Below are 16,222 nucleotides of genomic sequence, written 5' to 3' on the forward strand. Positions count from 1 at the left end.
TAGAAGCAGTCCAACTAATCTTGTGGTAATTGTAGTCAATATTACCATGTTAGTTGAGTGCATTGCAGGCAGCACAGAAATAGCATTTTGCCTTAGAAATCATCCTTTACTTCAAACTGTATCAAACATTGTGATCAACCAAAAATAATAAGATGAGTTTACCATCAGTGAAGAACACATGCCAAAACTATTTTACAAAACACACATTTACAAAATAGGCCTAATTTCTTAATTGGAGCGCATTTATCTTGAACTGTTCCTAGGATTCTGACGAGGGTCTTCTTTATTGGGGTACAACGGAAAACAAAAACAAGCGTTTCTTATTGGACAAGTTCAGTTTGTATCTCCCCAATTCACCACATTTTCTTCCATTTTGTGCCTACTGAACACAACCCAGCAGTCCTCCCAGGTATTGTCCATGCCTCCAATGGTTGGTTTATGCTCTCCTGTCCAGTAGCAGGACTCAATGAACACTGCTGAGCAAAGGAATTTAGAGGTCTGTGGTAATTGAACCTCGCAAATCCGTAGGGCGGTCGGATCATAGGTTTGTACATAACAAAATTATATCCAACAAAACATGCCAGGTCTCCGATTAATTCATTACGAAACAGTTGTGCCAATATCACAACTCCTCTACAAGGAAAACAATTATAAAGAGACAGAATTGTAAAAAATTGCCAAATTGTTACTTCAATGATTTTAAAAAAATGCCTCTAAATATCTAGGCCTATTACAGTAAAAACTACACACACAGACACGTCAATTTAGTTCCTACTGAGGTTTTTCTAGACCATTTTCCAAACAAAGATCAATCCAGCATGCCTTTAATTCATAATCCTCTTGATTTGAGGCAAGGGCCTGTATTCAGTCTCAGAATAGTAGTGCTAATATAGGATCAGTTTTACCTTGTAGATAATAATGAATAAGATATGGACAGCACTCCTATACGGGCCCAGAAAGTCAGTGATTTAAAAAAACTGACCTCAAAATGTAACCTTAAAACCAAAATGAGCTCATATTTCAGAACAGACAAAAGGGTAGGATTTCTGAGATCAGAGAGAGGTTTATTTAGTTGATTCAGTAAGATGTAGAGGGGAGACTAGAGCAAGTGTAGTGTTCTCTACAATCAACACTGCACACTGGTGGTGGCATAGGGTTACGAAAAGACCAGGGAAGAAAGACAAAAATAATTACTTCAAAATAGTCTGAACAACGACAGGTAGTAATCAGTAAGTACATCTAGTTTCCAGGTTTTGAACCTACACACAGTATTGACTAGAAGGTACATAGGAAACATTATGCCATTTGATGGTTTGCTAGGGAGGAAAACAATACACGTGAAGGAGGGTTTGATATAGAAAGAAAAACATTAGAAAAATGCAACACAAGATAATGGTTAAAATGCTGACATGGTTATACTAAAGTCTCATGATTTGATGGACAAAGAAAATAGGCAGAGTTCTGTAAATACTCAGTGATTTCACACGTAACAAATCCCTTTAAATATTAGCATATTAAAACATTTGTCTAAAACATGGGCATTTAATCAATTTATAGTGTTGGCAGCACACACTTTAAAATAATATTTATATATGTATACAGTATACAAAAACTAAACTAGGGTTTTTAGAAACAGGTGCATGCGCACATATTAGATGTGAGAAGACCAGGATTGGTCTACTCTAGTTGGTCACATTATATACAATCAAACTTTTATTTAAAAAGGAAAGTCTTGTAAATGTGGTGGTGAACAGATTTGAATGTTGACTAAATGACACCTGTAATTTGGCATGACGCACTGAGGAGCTGCCTTGATATTGTTTCGTATCAATAATGAATTAATTAAACAGTCAATACCACTTCATGAAAACGTTTGATTAAAAACAAACAGGATATACAGTTGAAGTTGGAAGTTTTACATACCCTTTGCCAAATACATTTAAACTCAGTTTCACAATTCCTGACATTTAATCCTAGTAAAAATTCCTTGTCTTAGGTCAATTAGAATCACCACTTTATTTTAAGAATGTGAAATGTCAGAATAATAGTAGAGAGAAAGATTTGTTTCAGCTTTTATTTCTTTCATCACATTCCCAGTGGGTCAGAAGTTTACATACACTCAATTAGTATTTGGTAGCATTGCCTTTAAATGGTTTAACTTGGGTCAAACGTTTCAGGTAGCCTTCCACAAGCTACCCACAATAAGTCAGGTGAATGCTGGCCCACTCCTCCTGACGGAGCTGGTGTAACTGAGTCAGGTTGGTAGGCCTCCTTGCTCACACACACACCTTTTCCGTTCTGCCCACAATTTTTTTTATAGGCTTGATGTCAGGGCTTTGTGATGGCCACTCCAATACCTTGACATTGTTGTCCTTAAGCCATTTTGCCTCAACTTTGGAAGTATGCTTGGGGTCACTGTCCATTTGGAAGACCCATTTGCAACCAAGCTTTAACTTTCTGACTGATGTCTTGAGATGTTGCTTCAATATATCCACATAAATTTCCTCCCTCATGATGCCATCTATTTTTTTGAAGTTCACCAGTCCCTCCTGCAGCAAAGAACACCCACAACATGATGCTGCCACCCCTGTGCTTCACGGTTGGGATGGTGTTCTTCGGCTTACAAGCATCCCCCTTTTTCCTCCAAACATAACGATGGTCATTATGGCCAAACAGTTCTATTTTTGTTTCATCAGACCAGAGGACATTTCTCCAAAAAGTATGATATTTGTCCCCATGTGCAGTAGCAAACCGTAGTCTGTCTTTATGGCGGTTTTGGACCTGTGGCTTCTTCCTTGCAGAGCGGCCTTTCAGGTTATGTCGATGTAGGACTCGTTCTACTGTGGATATAGATACTTTTGTACCAGTTTCCTCCAGCATCTTCACAGGGTCCTTTGCTGTTGTTCTGGGATTGATTTGCACTTTTCGCACCAAAGTACGTTCATCTCAAGGAGACAGAACGCGTCCCCTTTCTGATCTGTATGACGGCTGCGCGGTCCCATGGTGTTTATAATTGTGTACTATTGTTTGTATAGTTGAATGTGGTACCTTCAGGCGTTTGGAAATTGCTCTCAAGGATGAACCCGACATGTGGAGGTCTACACATTTTCTTGGCTGATTTCTTTTGATTTTCCCATGATATCAAGCAAAGAGGCACTGAGTTTGAAGGTAGGCCTTCAAATACATCCACAGGTACGCCTCCAATTGACTCAAATGTCGTCAATTAGCCTATCAGAAGCTTCTAAAGCCATGTCATCGTTTTCTGGAATTATCCAAGCTGTTTAAAAAGGCACAGTCGACTTAGTGTATGTAAACTTCTGACCCACTGGAATTGTGATACAGTGAATTATAAGTGAAATAATCTGTCTGTAAACAATTGTAGGAAAAATGACTTGCGTCATGCACAAAGTAGATGTCCTAACCGACTTGCCAAAACTATAGTTTGTTAACAAAAAACGTGTGGAGTGGTTGAAAAAATTGTTTTAATGACTCACGGAACCCAAACCGGCTGTGCGCCATCGTGTGTAAATGTATTTTGTACACCCACACCAAATGCCATCACGACTCGCAGGTTAAAATATCAAAACAATCTCTGAACCAATTATATTAATTTGGAGACAGGTCGAAAAGCATGAAACATTTATGTCAATTTAGCTAGCTAGCTTGTATTTGCTAGCTAATTTGTCCTATTTAGCTAGCTTGCTGTTGCTAGCTAATTTGTCCTGGGATATAAACATAGTTATTTTACCTGAAATGCACAAGGTCCTCTACTCCTCCATTTAATCCACACGTAAAACAGTCATCTCTCCTCCTTCCAGGCCTTTCCTTCTCTTGATGTTATATTGCGATTGGCAACTTTCATAAATCAGATGCATTAACGACACTGACCTCGTTTGTCAGTCAGTTACCTACGTGGGTATAACCAATTAGGAGATCCCACGTGGGTACCTGCTTATATAAACCAATGAGATGGGAGAGGCAGGACTTGCAGTGCGATCGGTTGGCGCGAGCGAGCAGTGTGGGTGCAATAATTGTAAAACAGATTTCTAACTATATTTTGCAGCGCACGCGACACGAGCGGTGTAATCAGCCTGTTAGTGTATGTAAACTTCCAACTTCAACTCTACGTGACAGTAGAACGTTACAATACTTTGGGTAAAATCAATTGAACAAATCTGTGACAAATACTCTTTTGGAGATTGTAATTACAAGAAAGTATGGGAATGGTTGTGGGTTCTGGTCACCCAATCTGTCTATTAAAAAAAGCTGTTTCTAGCATGATGGTTCTGTGTCCAGTTTTCTCAAGGGAAACTCTTTTGCGCTCATGCTTTTCATCCAATGCGTGTTGTATATGGTCTTAAGGTGGGTGGGAAACCTGTTTAAGGGTTTAGTCAAACAACTGACCAATATAATTTAACACACCAAAACAAATAAATTGTTTGAGGATTAAAATGTAGAATTCAAATATCAAAAAAAGTGAAAGACATTGATATTAAATGTTTGGGGAAAAGAGTGGGGGATAAAAACAATGATTGGTTTCCAGCAGCTGATCCACAAAACTAATGTAAATTGAAGTTGTAAATGGAAGCAGTTTGACCCCTTACCTCTGCCATCTTCTATTCTCATATACAAATTTAGAAATCTTACAAGAGGTATACAGACTAAACAATACAAATCTACGAGAATGGCTTACCACTAAAAAAAAAAGAATTCGGTCAGCCATTCTCGTGACTTTTGTTGCTGTTGAGCACCCTTCCATTCCTTTGTTTGCTGAAGCTCAGCCCCACCTGAGCTAAAACACATCTACTTCCTACAAACAATTAATTATATCCTACAATAAGACATCCTCTTGCCCAGGCAGGAACACTGAGGAGCTTCTCAAGAGAACACGTTTTCATGGGTCGTGTTCATTAAGTCACACAACAGAAAACAAAAATGAGTGTTTATTGGTAAGTCTAGTTAGTCCTTCCCAGTTTCTGTCTGCTTTCTTCCGTTTGGGGCCTAATGAACAAAACCATGAAGTTGAGAGATGGATTCTTTGTATGGTGGGGTCATGTGGGGTAGTGGACATACCCCTGAGTAGAGAACCCTGGAAGTTGGCTGGAGAAACAGGTAGGTTCATTTGTAGTCAAGTATCTGACCCGCATGTCCATCGGTGACGGAGTACAGAGGATAAGACAAAGCTAATTCACGTACCACAAAACAACCTTTAGAGTTAGTGCTCTCAATGACTGTACAATCCAACTGCGAGAGGTGCGAAGAGTGAAGAGAATTAACTTCTCCCTGTAAGGCATCCAGTTCATATGGATGGGTGGGGCCACACTGAGGAGGGGATAAGGAGGATGAATTGAAAAAAACAAAACAAAAACAAGAAGAGAGGACAGAAATAAACGGTGGACGACTTCAGTGGAGAAAAAAACATAATATAAAAAAAATATATAATACTACAGAAATGAACAAACGTACAACTTTGTTTTACAACACATCACTATTGCAGACAAAGTCCACTAGGTCTGTGACCCCCAGCAGGTCATCTTCATCATCGTCCTGTGGCGCCAACTCCAGTCCGTTGGGCGCTATGGTGACGGCTGTGGCTCCAGGTTTTTGGGGCCCAATGTGAGCCAGGCCCTCCAGGGCCTTGATGGGACTCTGTCCGTTGGTAGGGGGGTGCAGTTCCACCAGGTTGTAGTCCAATGGGCTGGCTCCCTTCCCCAGCACCCCCCCTTCCTCCTCTTCCTTTGTTTCTTCCTTCTCCTCCTCCTTGTCAGAGTCGTCCGAGTCGATGCGGTTCACACGCTTGCGGACCGGACGCTCTCCCTCCGATGATTCATCGGAATCGTCATCGTCCTCCTCGGAGGCTCGCCTCCGTTTCAGCGAGAGGCGTCTGCGGCGCTGCTGGGACTCTTCCTCAGACGAGTCAGCCCTCCTCTTCAACCTAGTCCTCTCCCTCTTGCCGTCGTCCGAGCCTCTGGAGGAGCTTGCTGAAAGAGCAAGGCATGAAACGGTGGACGTTAGGTAAAACCATATTGTTAATATCAGTTAAAGTAATGGCCAGTGAGGACTTGCTTAAGAATCTAATTCATATGACTTAGACACACTACAGAAAACATACGCTAATAGCAGTGGCAGTAAGGCAAAGAGTGCGTGTCGAGAAAAAAAAGTCTGGCTGACCTTCGCTGTCGGAGCTGGCGAGGCGCCTCCGCGGTTTGACTTTGTCCCGGTTGGTGCCGGCCTTTGAGCCATCGGAGTCGCCGGACGACTCGCAGTAGTTGACCTGCCTCTTTGTATGACTTCGGCGGGATCGGCGTTGGCTACAGTCCAGGTCGCTGTCGCTGAACTCGCTGGAACCCTCTGACACTAGTTAAAAAGGTCAGCAAAGAGAGAGAGCCAGTCAACATAGAGAGCCACGTCACAGGGCCGCCAACACATACCGATTGGTCTTTAAAAGGACAATTACAAAATCAATACTTAAATGTCATATGCTTTCAGACCATAAGATTTTTATAATATCAAGATGGATCCATGTCCCACCCAAGCAGCTGTCTAACCATTGTAACGAAGGCCTAAACCACAAATTAGTGTAAAACATAATCTCCACAAAGGACCTTTTCAAATGATTTTGGGTTGTGGCATAAAACAGATGGCCTGGAACTTGTCTCAGGAAAAGACCACCTTTGAGATCTGAAAACATCTAACGAAGTGTAATTGTGGAGAGTGATGTCCCTTCAAACCACAAAGAGGAATTGACGACACCAACGTACTAATTTCGTCCTCATCTTCATCACTCGTCTCCTCCTCTTCATCGTCTGAGTACCCTCTCGCTCTGCGGCGCCTTCGCGGCCGAGTGCTCCTTTGACATTTGGCCGGCCTCCTTGTCCTGGCAGTTCTGCGTCGCGTGCTGCCGAAGTCACTGTCGTCGTTAGAGTCGACTGCCGCTTCGCTCTCTGCGTCGCTCTTGTCTGACGCCACAAACTCCTCTTCCTCCGTACTACGCATAAAAGTGTGCAGGGGGAGAGAAAATTATTATTATTATTTCAACACCCCTTTGTGTCACACCTTTCTCGCTGTAATAGCTGTCAATAAAGTGGTACCTTGGGTTGTGTTCATTATGGCACCCAACAGAAAACTTTTTTTTTAAATCAACGTAGTCACTCCGTGTTTCAGTCTGTCGTCTTCCATTTGGTGCCTTATGAACACAACCCTGTCGTCCTTGTCCTGACCTATGCACCCCTACCTCCCACCCACCTGATGACCCTACCTGTCACTGAGACGGAACTCGTCCTCGCTCTCCTCCTCCTCCACAGTGCTGTCGCTGTCCAGGTCGTTGAGACGCCGGCGCTTCTTCTTGCGCTGGCCGGCGTTGGGCCGTGGCGGGCATCCATTCTCCTTGCCCTCACCAACCTCGCCTGCTGCCAGGATGGTGGACATGTCCTTCCCTCTGCTATGGCCTGTGATGTTGGCCATGTCCTTGCCCCGACCAGCTCCTGTAGAGGGCAGCATACGTCAACATTTAGACAATCCAACAGGCACACATTAACCTCCTAGAGTCAATTGACAAACCGGTGCATCAATCAAAGTTACACTAAATAATTCCCATCAAAAACTGTCAGTTTAAGCTAGAGATCGTACTTTCCTCATCTGGGTGAAAGGTAGCAGAGCTTGAGAGGTGTTTGTCAGACCATGAGACATCCCAAAACTATTCTATGGAAAGGAGAGACTCATGAACACGATGGTGTTCTTTGTGTCACGCAGCACGTCAACGTATCCGGTACAGTTTTTAAAAAGAATGGAAGTGTGAAGTGTGAAGGTAGTTTTGTGCCTAATGTGTTAAAATAAAAAGCTATTCCATCCAGAGTAATGGTTGCTGATAATGGGCCTCTGTACGCCTATGTAAATATTCAATTAACAATGTCTACACTGTATCTCGGAACAATTTTGTTATTTTAAATGACAAAAAAAATGCTTTTCTTTCAAAAACAAATGACCCCACACTTTTGAACAGTAGTGTATTTTTCTATACCTAAAGGGGTCCTAAAATTCAAAATAGCTAAATTATACATAGTATGACAATCTTAAAACAATTCCAAATGTCAGCTTAGCACCCCCCCAATGTCTTAGACTAAAGAATGAAAGATTGTTTGCAGGCGACATGAGTTAAAAAGGCTCTCAGGCTGTGTTTCATTCAGGGTAGATGTTCCCTCCTTTGCCCTCGTTCACACTCCTTGACAGATCTAAAATTAAACGCAGCCTCAGACTTGACTCTTCATAACCCTTCTTAAAGCTTGAACAATGGACAATTACCAGGGGGCGCACAGGTGAGATGCTGCAGCCAGAAGTAATTTCAGAACAAAACTAAGAATTAAATTCATAATTCTGTGACTTTGTTGCCAGATTCCATAATGTTCAACTGTACCTCCACCATCAGCCTCTCTGATGTCTTCTTCAATTGCCTCCTCGATAGCCTCATCAAATTCATCAAACCTGCAAACAAGATGTTGAAATTATTCAGGGATTTAACAGCTACCATACTGAAACAATAAAGACCAACCATACACACACACACACCAGACTTTTCTAATAACCCTGAGTTTAGTACAGAATTCATACCTGTAACTTATGCTTTTCTTTGCCCTTGTCGACCTTCGACCCCAGCTCTTGCTTTTCTCTTTCTTCTCCTTCTTCTCCTTCTTCACTTCTTCCTCTTTTTCTTCCTCCCTTTCTTCCTCTACCTCCAACTGAAATGAGAGTAGGCAACGTGTCAGTACACTATCGGAAGCAATCAGTCTAGGCTGGGCAGTGAACAGTGTGACAGACCATTTTACAAGGTCTTCCATCACACACACTGAATTCTGGATGTTTTGCAATGGACTTTCATGATGGTATATAACCATAACAACCAAATGCTACTTACAGAGGGAGTGATGATGTTTTCGACACTTATTCCAACATAGACCAAACGTTCTTTTCTGGAGGGGAAAAACACAATAATTTGATTTAAAACAACTTATGATAGAATAAACAAATAAAAAACAGTTTTCCCATTATCAGAGGCCCACTGCCATTGTACAACAAGAAATGTCAAGCAATGTAAGCTCCATTAAATGTTTGAGATCGATACACAGATCAGGGTGATTGTACCTATTGTCGAACCAATGCAATTCAGTGTAGAAATGCATGCGTTGTGGACTGAGCCTCATATTCTTTAATAAGAACCACCCAACTAAATGTATTTATCTTCCTGTTGTCATTTGCTGTTTTACACCAAGGGTCATGGTTCAGAGGTTCTCACCTTCGCTCAGCGCGATCCCTCTTTTTCAGGGCAGCATCGAGATTAGCAAGCTGCTCCTCAAGCTTGTCACAGAGTAGCTTCTGCAGGGGGTCACCAGGAGATGGGTAAGAATGACAGAACATCACACACTCCCCTACATATTTATTTGGACAGTGAATCTAAACATTTTAATTTGGCTCTATACTCCAGCATTTTGGGTTTTAGAAGCGACAGTACAGAATGTCACCTTCAGAAAGTATTCATACCCCTCGACTTATTCCACATTTTGTTGTGTTGTAGCCTGAATTCAAAAGGGATTCAATTATTATTTTTCCCCTCACCCATCTACACACACAATACCCCAATAATGACAGAGCGAAAACAATGTTGAGATTTTTTTTTTTGCACATTTATTGAAAATAAAATACAGAAATCTATTTTACATAAGTATTCATTCACATCCCTGAGTCAACTATTTGTAGAAGCACCTTTTGAGAGCGATTACAGCAGTGAGTCTTACTGGTTAAGTCAAAGACATTTTGCCCATAATTCTTTTCAAAATTCTTCAAGGTTGTTGATCATTGCTAGACAACCATTTTCAGGTCTGGTATATATTTTCAAGTAGATTTAAGTCAAAACTGTAACTCAGCCAGTCCAGAACCTAAATATTCTTCTTGGTAAACAACTCTAGTGTAGATTTGGCCTTGTGTTTTAGATTATTGTCCTGCTGAAAGGTGAATTTGTCTTCCAGTGTCTGGTGGAAAGCAGACTGAACCAGGGTTTCCCCTAGGATTTTGCCTGTGCTTATCTCCATTTCATTTTTATCCTGAAAAAGTCCCCGGTCCTCCCATACCCATGATGCAGCCACCACTATGCTTGAAAATATGGTACTCGGCAGTGTGTTGTATTAGATTTGCCCCAAACATAACACTTTGTATCCAGGACAAAAAGTTAATTGCTTGGTCACATTTTTAGCACTTTAGTGTCTTGTTGCAAACAGGACACGTTCTTTGGAATATTTTTTATTCTGTTCAGGCGTCCTTTTATTCACTCTCAATTATGTAAGTATTGTGGAGTAACTGCAATATTGTTGATCCATCCTCAGTTATCCTATCACAGCCATTGAACTCTGCAACTGTTTTAAAAAGTCACCATTGGCCTCATGATAAAATTGTGGAGTAATCCCTGAGCGGTTTCCTTCCTCTCCGGCAACTGAGTTAGGAAGGACACCTGTATGTTTATAGTGACCTGGTATATTGTTACGCCATCCAAAGTGTAATTCATAACTTCACCATGCTCAAAGGGATATTCAATGTGTGCTTTCTATTTTATTTTGACCATTACCAATAGGTGCCCTTCTTTGCAAGGCATTGTAAACCGTCCCTGGTGTTTGTCGCTGAATCTGTTTGAAAGTCACTGCTTAACTGAGGTACCTTACAGATAATTGTATGTGTGGGGTACAGAGATGAGCTAGTTATAAACAAATCATTTTAAACACTATTATTGCACACAGAGTGAGTCCATGTAACTTATTATGTGACTAAAGCATAACAGAAGAACATTTTGAAAAAGTCAAGGGGTGTGAATACTTTCTTTAGGCACTATCTGTTTTACCATTTAGAAATGAAAGCACTTTATTTCTCTAATCCCCCAATTTGAAGATGTATTACATTTATTCAAAAGTTGAGTATTTGGTCCCATATTCCTAACACGCAATGTTGACATCAAGTGACTCTACATACTTGTTGGATTAGCATGTTTTGGGGCCATGATCTTTGTGCATCTGTAACGTATCATTATTCACGATTCATTCATGATTATCCGTAATCATGGTAGCATCCACATTAATGTAGAAATGTTCAGAAATATATTTTATTCTTATTTACAATAAAAGTGACATGACAATCTCAGAAAAAGGCTGTGTCGTTATCTTCGCAAGGGGAGTGCTAGAGTATTGAAAACAGGGGTGCCATCTTTGAGATTTTTTTGTATTTATTACTTGGTAAAAAATAAACTCATAATCTCTCCCAATTTTTGGGAGCAGTATTTGTATTATTTATTTTATACAGTATTTTCTTGCTCATATTTGTCAAGGGTGCCAGTAATTATGGACCTGACTGCATGTATGAAAATACCCTCAAATAAAAGGTGACATTCTGTACTGTCGCCTCATAAAACATTTGATCTCAAATCCAAAAGGCTGGAGTAGAGTCAAATTAAAAGTATTAGCTTCACTGTCCAAATAAATATGTAGGGGAGTGCATAATCAAGCCATTAGTTCAAATCATAGCTTGTAACGCCAGGGTAGTGGGTTCGATCCCCGGGACCACCCATACGTAGAATGTATGCACACATGACTAAGTCGCTTTGGATAAAAGCGTCTGCTAAATGGCATATATTATTATTATATATTATGTGGCTAGCATCCAAACTGTAGTATGAGTACCGATTGTTTAGCATCTATATGTTACTTACATGTTGGCAGGGTGGACAGAACCACTCCCCATCTGGGATGATCATGAGAGGGGGTCTGAGGCAGGCCGTGTGGTAGCCACTGTCACACGAGTCACATAGCAAGATCTGTGGGGGAAACACGGAGGGGGATTAGCTGGAACACATTATATGGTAGTCTTATCTGTCAGTGGAGATAAATATTATGAACCTTTATTTAACTTGGCAAATCAGTTCAGAACCAATTCTTATTTACAATGATGGCCTACACCGGCAAAACACGGGCGGTGCTTGGGCCAATTGTGCGACGCCCTATGAGACCGTGATACAGCCTAGTATAACCATGATTACAGCCCACCAGGGTTGGGGTCAATTCCATTTCAATTAAATGCTTTTCAATGAGGACCCACCAGCTCGGGATGGTTGGGGAGGCCGCAGTGTTTGCAGGGGTCTTCGTTAGGAGGGAGGTCATCATCCGAGGAGGTGTCAGAGTCGTTGCTGTGCCTTTCTCTGTTCCGGTTCCTCCACTTCCTCTTGCCCTTCTCCACCTTAAAGCTCTCATCACTGTCATCCTCCTCACTCTCCTCTTCGCTTGATTCGCTTTCATTGTCATCACCAGAACCATTCTTTTTGCGCCGTCGTGTTCGAGTGTTGGACCACCGGGTCTTTCTCCTCCGTCGCCCCTGAAAACAAAAGAAGACCTCACCTCATTTTTGGATTTCATGAGGCTAATGTAGCACAGCATATGCATAAGTTACTGAAGGCTGACACTGTGGATCCCTGATTTAAAAGATACTGTTGATCCAAAAACATGCATTCACAGTCCACCTGTAATATTAATGTAGAAATATCTGCAGTTACTGAAAGAACTTACCTTAGATTTGGACTGTCCATCTTGATCAAGCTTTTCTCTCGGTTTCCTCTGAACAGTTTCCTCCTCCTCGTCCTCCTCCTCAGGGGGCGTGGTCTCTTTTTTCTCCAGCCTCCTGTCCTGGAACTCCACCCCCTTAGCGGTTGGCCTGCAAATCCTGGGTGACCTCCTCAGGGATCTCCCAGTCTCACCAGTATCGGACCCCGAGTCCCTCTCCGTTCTCTGGAGCTCAGCTTTCCTTCGATGAGTAATTCCCCGTATTTTGAGGCGAATCCCCTCCTCTTGGATCTCTGATGTTGTACCTGCATCCTTTTTTTCATCCTCTTTATTCTCAGACCCTTTACTTGCTTTTGCCTCACCCAGTTTCTCTGCTACAGTTGAGTTATCTTTCTCAGCACCATCATCCTCCTTTTGGTCGTTTTTCTTAGCCTGATCATCTTCCTTCTCATCCTCTTTAGGGCATCCCTGTGCTGTGGCATCTTCCTTGATTACTTTGACCTGGCTTTTGTCTGTCTCACCTTCAGCATCAGTGAGAGATGATGCCTTCTTGCTGGTAGCCTGTTTTTTTGATGGTGCATTACAGTCCATGAAGTTTGAGTCTTTGATAGGCTCGCTCTCAGAATTCTCTCCACTTTTAACAGACGTCTTTGTCCAGCCTTTATCGGCATGTCCCCTAATAATTACATTGTCATCTGTTGACTTTTCCAAACTTATTTCCATAGGCTCTTCCTGTTTCCTCCCCACTGGGACAGACTCTTTGAGAGAAGGTAATTGCTTAGAATCCTCAAAGGCGACATGTTTCTCTCCTTTTGCTGCAGCTGGCATTATGTCTGCCAGTTTCTCAGTTTCTTTAGAGGCATCTGGTTTCTGTCCTTCACAGATTGTGAAATCTTCAATCTTTTTAGAAGCAGTCTCTGTGTTTTTAAGGGTAGCCAATTTCTCAGTATCTTTAGTGTTAACCGATTTCTCCGCTTCTTCAGGAGTAGCCAATATCTCCGCGTCTTCAGGGATAGGTGTAGCCGATTTAGCTGAATTCTCAGCGTCTGTAGGGGTAGCCAATTTCTCAGTGTCTTTAGGGGTAGCAGATTTCCCAGCTTTTTCAGACATAGTCGATTTAGGCAATCGCTCCGCGTCTTTAGGCGTAGCCAATCGCTCCGCGTCTTTAGGCGTAGCCAATTTCTCCGCGTCTTTAGGCGTAGCCAATTTCTCCGCGTCTTTAGGCGTAGCCAATTTCTCCGCGTCTTTAGGGGTAGCCAATTTCTCCGCGTCTTTAGGGGTAGCCAATTTCTCCGCGTCTTTAGGGGTAGCCAATTTCTCCGCGTCTTTAGGGGTAGCCAATTTCTCCGCGTCTTTAGGGGTAGCCAATTTCTCCGCGTCTTTAGGCGTAGCCAATTTCTCCGCGTCTTTAGGCGTAGCCAATTTCTCCGCTTCTTTAGGCGTAGCCAATTTCTCAGCGTCTTTAGGGGTAGCCAATTTCTCCGCGTCTTTAGGCTTAGCCAATTTCTCCGCGTCTTTAGGCTTAGCCAATTTCTCCGCGTCTTTAGGGGTAGCCAATTTCTCTGCGTCTTTAGGCGTAGCCAGTTTAGCAGATTTCTCTGCGTATTTAGGCATTGTCGATTTCAATGTGTCTTTAGGGATACCCAATTTCTCTACCTGTTTGGGTCCTTCCAGTTGGGATTGGTTTGATTTCTCAAAGATGTCTGCCATCTCCACGTCTTTAGGGCCAGATTGTGTCTCAGTCACTGCTGCAACAGCTCTCGTCTCATCTTTACAGATGGCTATTTTCTTAGAGTCATTCTCCGGGACGTTTTTCTTCTTCACCTCAGGGGCAACATTTGTATTTGTGCTTACAGCACTGACAGCAGGTTTCTCCTTGGTGAGAGCTGACATAATGTCTTTAGGGGTATCACATTTCTCTGTATGTTTAGATGCCTCTGGTTTCACTGTCATTTTAATGACCAACGATTTATTAGTCTCTTTAGTGCTCTCCAGTTTCTCTGCTTCTTTATTGGGAACTGGTTTGTCTGCCTTTTTAAGTAATGAGGATGTATTGGTCTCTTTAGAGCTGGCCAGGTTCTTGGCATCTTTACTCTTTTCTGAAATCTCTGTCTTTTTAATGACAGAAGATGTTTTGAGGTCATTAGAACCATCACATTTCTCTGCGCTCTCTTTGTTAGATGGATTCTCTGTATTTTTTATGACTGCTGGCGACTCAGGGCGTTTTGAGCTTTCTGGTTTATCTGTAATGGGATCAGGTCTCTCGGTTTGTTTAGTGATGACTGATGTTTCTGGGTTTTTAGGGTTCAACAACATTTCTGTGGCTTTTATGAAGGATGTTTTTTCCATCTCTTTCACTACAGAAAGAGGACAACTGTCTTTATGGACAACTGTTTCCTTAAAGGCAGACACATTTACCTCTTGAAATGCAATGGATGAATCTGTTCCTTTAGTTTCATCTGGTTTCTGTGACTTACTAGATAAAGGGGTTTTATCTGTTTCTATTGATGTGGATGTCTTGTGTTCTGTACGACGCACTTTCACATCCCACTTGGATACCTTGACTTTTTGTTCCTCTTTAAGATCAGAGGACTTTTCCGGTGTGCTTGTTGCATCCTTAGATGAAGTCAATGGCTTTTTCAGAGGGGATGAAGATTTAGCCTCTTTTAGGGATGATTTTTTCAGTGCTTCAGTGCTTTCCTTCTCTGCCTTTGGGGCTGGAACAGTTTTCTGTAGGTTCGTTTCATCGGCCATGGCCACCTCCATGGGCTCCTCAGCATTGCCTGCCATCTGCCCTTCCTTTTTGTCCATGGCCAGGGACAGATTTGTTTTCTCTTTTTCACTAGCTTCTGCTGCTTCACATTCTTCCCTAGCAACAGCTTTTGTTTGCTGTTCTTTGCTATCAGCAGAATCTCTCTGTATTCCCATCTCTTTAGGAGATTCTCTCATTCCCTTATTGACACTTTTTTCTGTGACAGGCTGAGCATCACCATTCACTTGATCACTTTTAGTCTCCATCGTCCCCACCAGGGCAACAGAGACCTCTTTACTTGTCTCCTCAACTTTAGGAGCTTCTTTGACAGGAGCAACAGATGGGTTACGCACAATGATTCTACTGCCACCGCCACTACTATTATCAAAATCTTCACTAAGTTTCATCTCTCTCTTTTTCAAGGGGATTTTGGCCTGCTGGTCATTCTTCATCACCCTTTGGAGCTCCTCTGCAGTCTTCCTCTTGGCTTCCTCAGTCTGTTCTGTCTGTGGCGCCACACAATGTTTCTCCGCAAAAGGCTCTGTAGCACTTGTGGCTGTGCTCTCCTTGGATTCTGACACCTCCATCAGCTCTTCTTTGATGGCCTGGGTGTTAATGGTGGCCTTGTCATCCACCATTGGCTTCTCGGATTGTCTTGTTGACTCTGACTCGACTTGGTTGTCTTTGAGGCCATTCGATGGGGATTTGGCATCTGATTCGTCCAGCTTTGATTCCTCTTTTGGGGATTTTCTTTCTGTATTCTCTGTTTTTGGGGACACTAAAGAAGCTGTATCCTTGGAGAGTTTGTCCTCTTCATCCCCTGAGGTATCCTCTGTCTTTTTAATTTCCCCTAATGGACAAAGGTATTATAAATAGAAAATAC

The 16,222-nt window shown here is 42.2% G+C and overlaps 2 protein-coding genes across 3 annotated transcripts in view; both read right to left on the reverse strand.

The window, feature by feature from the left end:
• Nucleotides 1-3,855, reverse strand: part of LOC124000162 (glycerophosphodiester phosphodiesterase domain-containing protein 5-like) — a 52,943-nt gene extending 49,088 nt beyond the window's left edge. The window contains exon 1 of the mRNA XM_046306346.1: nucleotides 3,749-3,855. The gene's annotated coding sequence lies outside the window, so the exon portion shown is untranslated. The remainder of the gene's footprint in view (nucleotides 1-3,748) is intronic.
• Nucleotides 3,856-5,082: 1,227 nt separating this feature from the next.
• The window catches only part of rsf1b.1 (remodeling and spacing factor 1b, tandem duplicate 1), a 41,538-nt gene continuing 30,398 nt past the window's right edge, over nucleotides 5,083-16,222 (reverse strand). For both annotated transcript variants that reach the window (XM_046306342.1, XM_046306343.1), the window contains exons 6-16: nucleotides 12,594-16,189; nucleotides 12,130-12,402; nucleotides 11,744-11,848; nucleotides 9,290-9,369; nucleotides 8,912-8,966; nucleotides 8,608-8,735; nucleotides 8,414-8,481; nucleotides 7,259-7,484; nucleotides 6,762-6,988; nucleotides 6,172-6,357; nucleotides 5,083-5,981 (exon numbers count right to left, since the gene is read on the reverse strand). In XM_046306342.1, the coding sequence (XP_046162298.1) occupies nucleotides 5,476-5,981; nucleotides 6,172-6,357; nucleotides 6,762-6,988; nucleotides 7,259-7,484; nucleotides 8,414-8,481; nucleotides 8,608-8,735; nucleotides 8,912-8,966; nucleotides 9,290-9,369; nucleotides 11,744-11,848; nucleotides 12,130-12,402; nucleotides 12,594-16,189 (5,450 nt within the window). In that variant the 3' untranslated portion in view covers nucleotides 5,083-5,475. The remainder of the gene's footprint in view (nucleotides 5,982-6,171; nucleotides 6,358-6,761; nucleotides 6,989-7,258; nucleotides 7,485-8,413; nucleotides 8,482-8,607; nucleotides 8,736-8,911; nucleotides 8,967-9,289; nucleotides 9,370-11,743; nucleotides 11,849-12,129; nucleotides 12,403-12,593; nucleotides 16,190-16,222) is intronic.

The sequence above is a fragment of the Oncorhynchus gorbuscha genome, linkage group LG16, assembly GCF_021184085.1.
Source record: "Oncorhynchus gorbuscha isolate QuinsamMale2020 ecotype Even-year linkage group LG16, OgorEven_v1.0, whole genome shotgun sequence".
Taxonomy (NCBI): domain Eukaryota; kingdom Metazoa; phylum Chordata; class Actinopteri; order Salmoniformes; family Salmonidae; genus Oncorhynchus; species Oncorhynchus gorbuscha.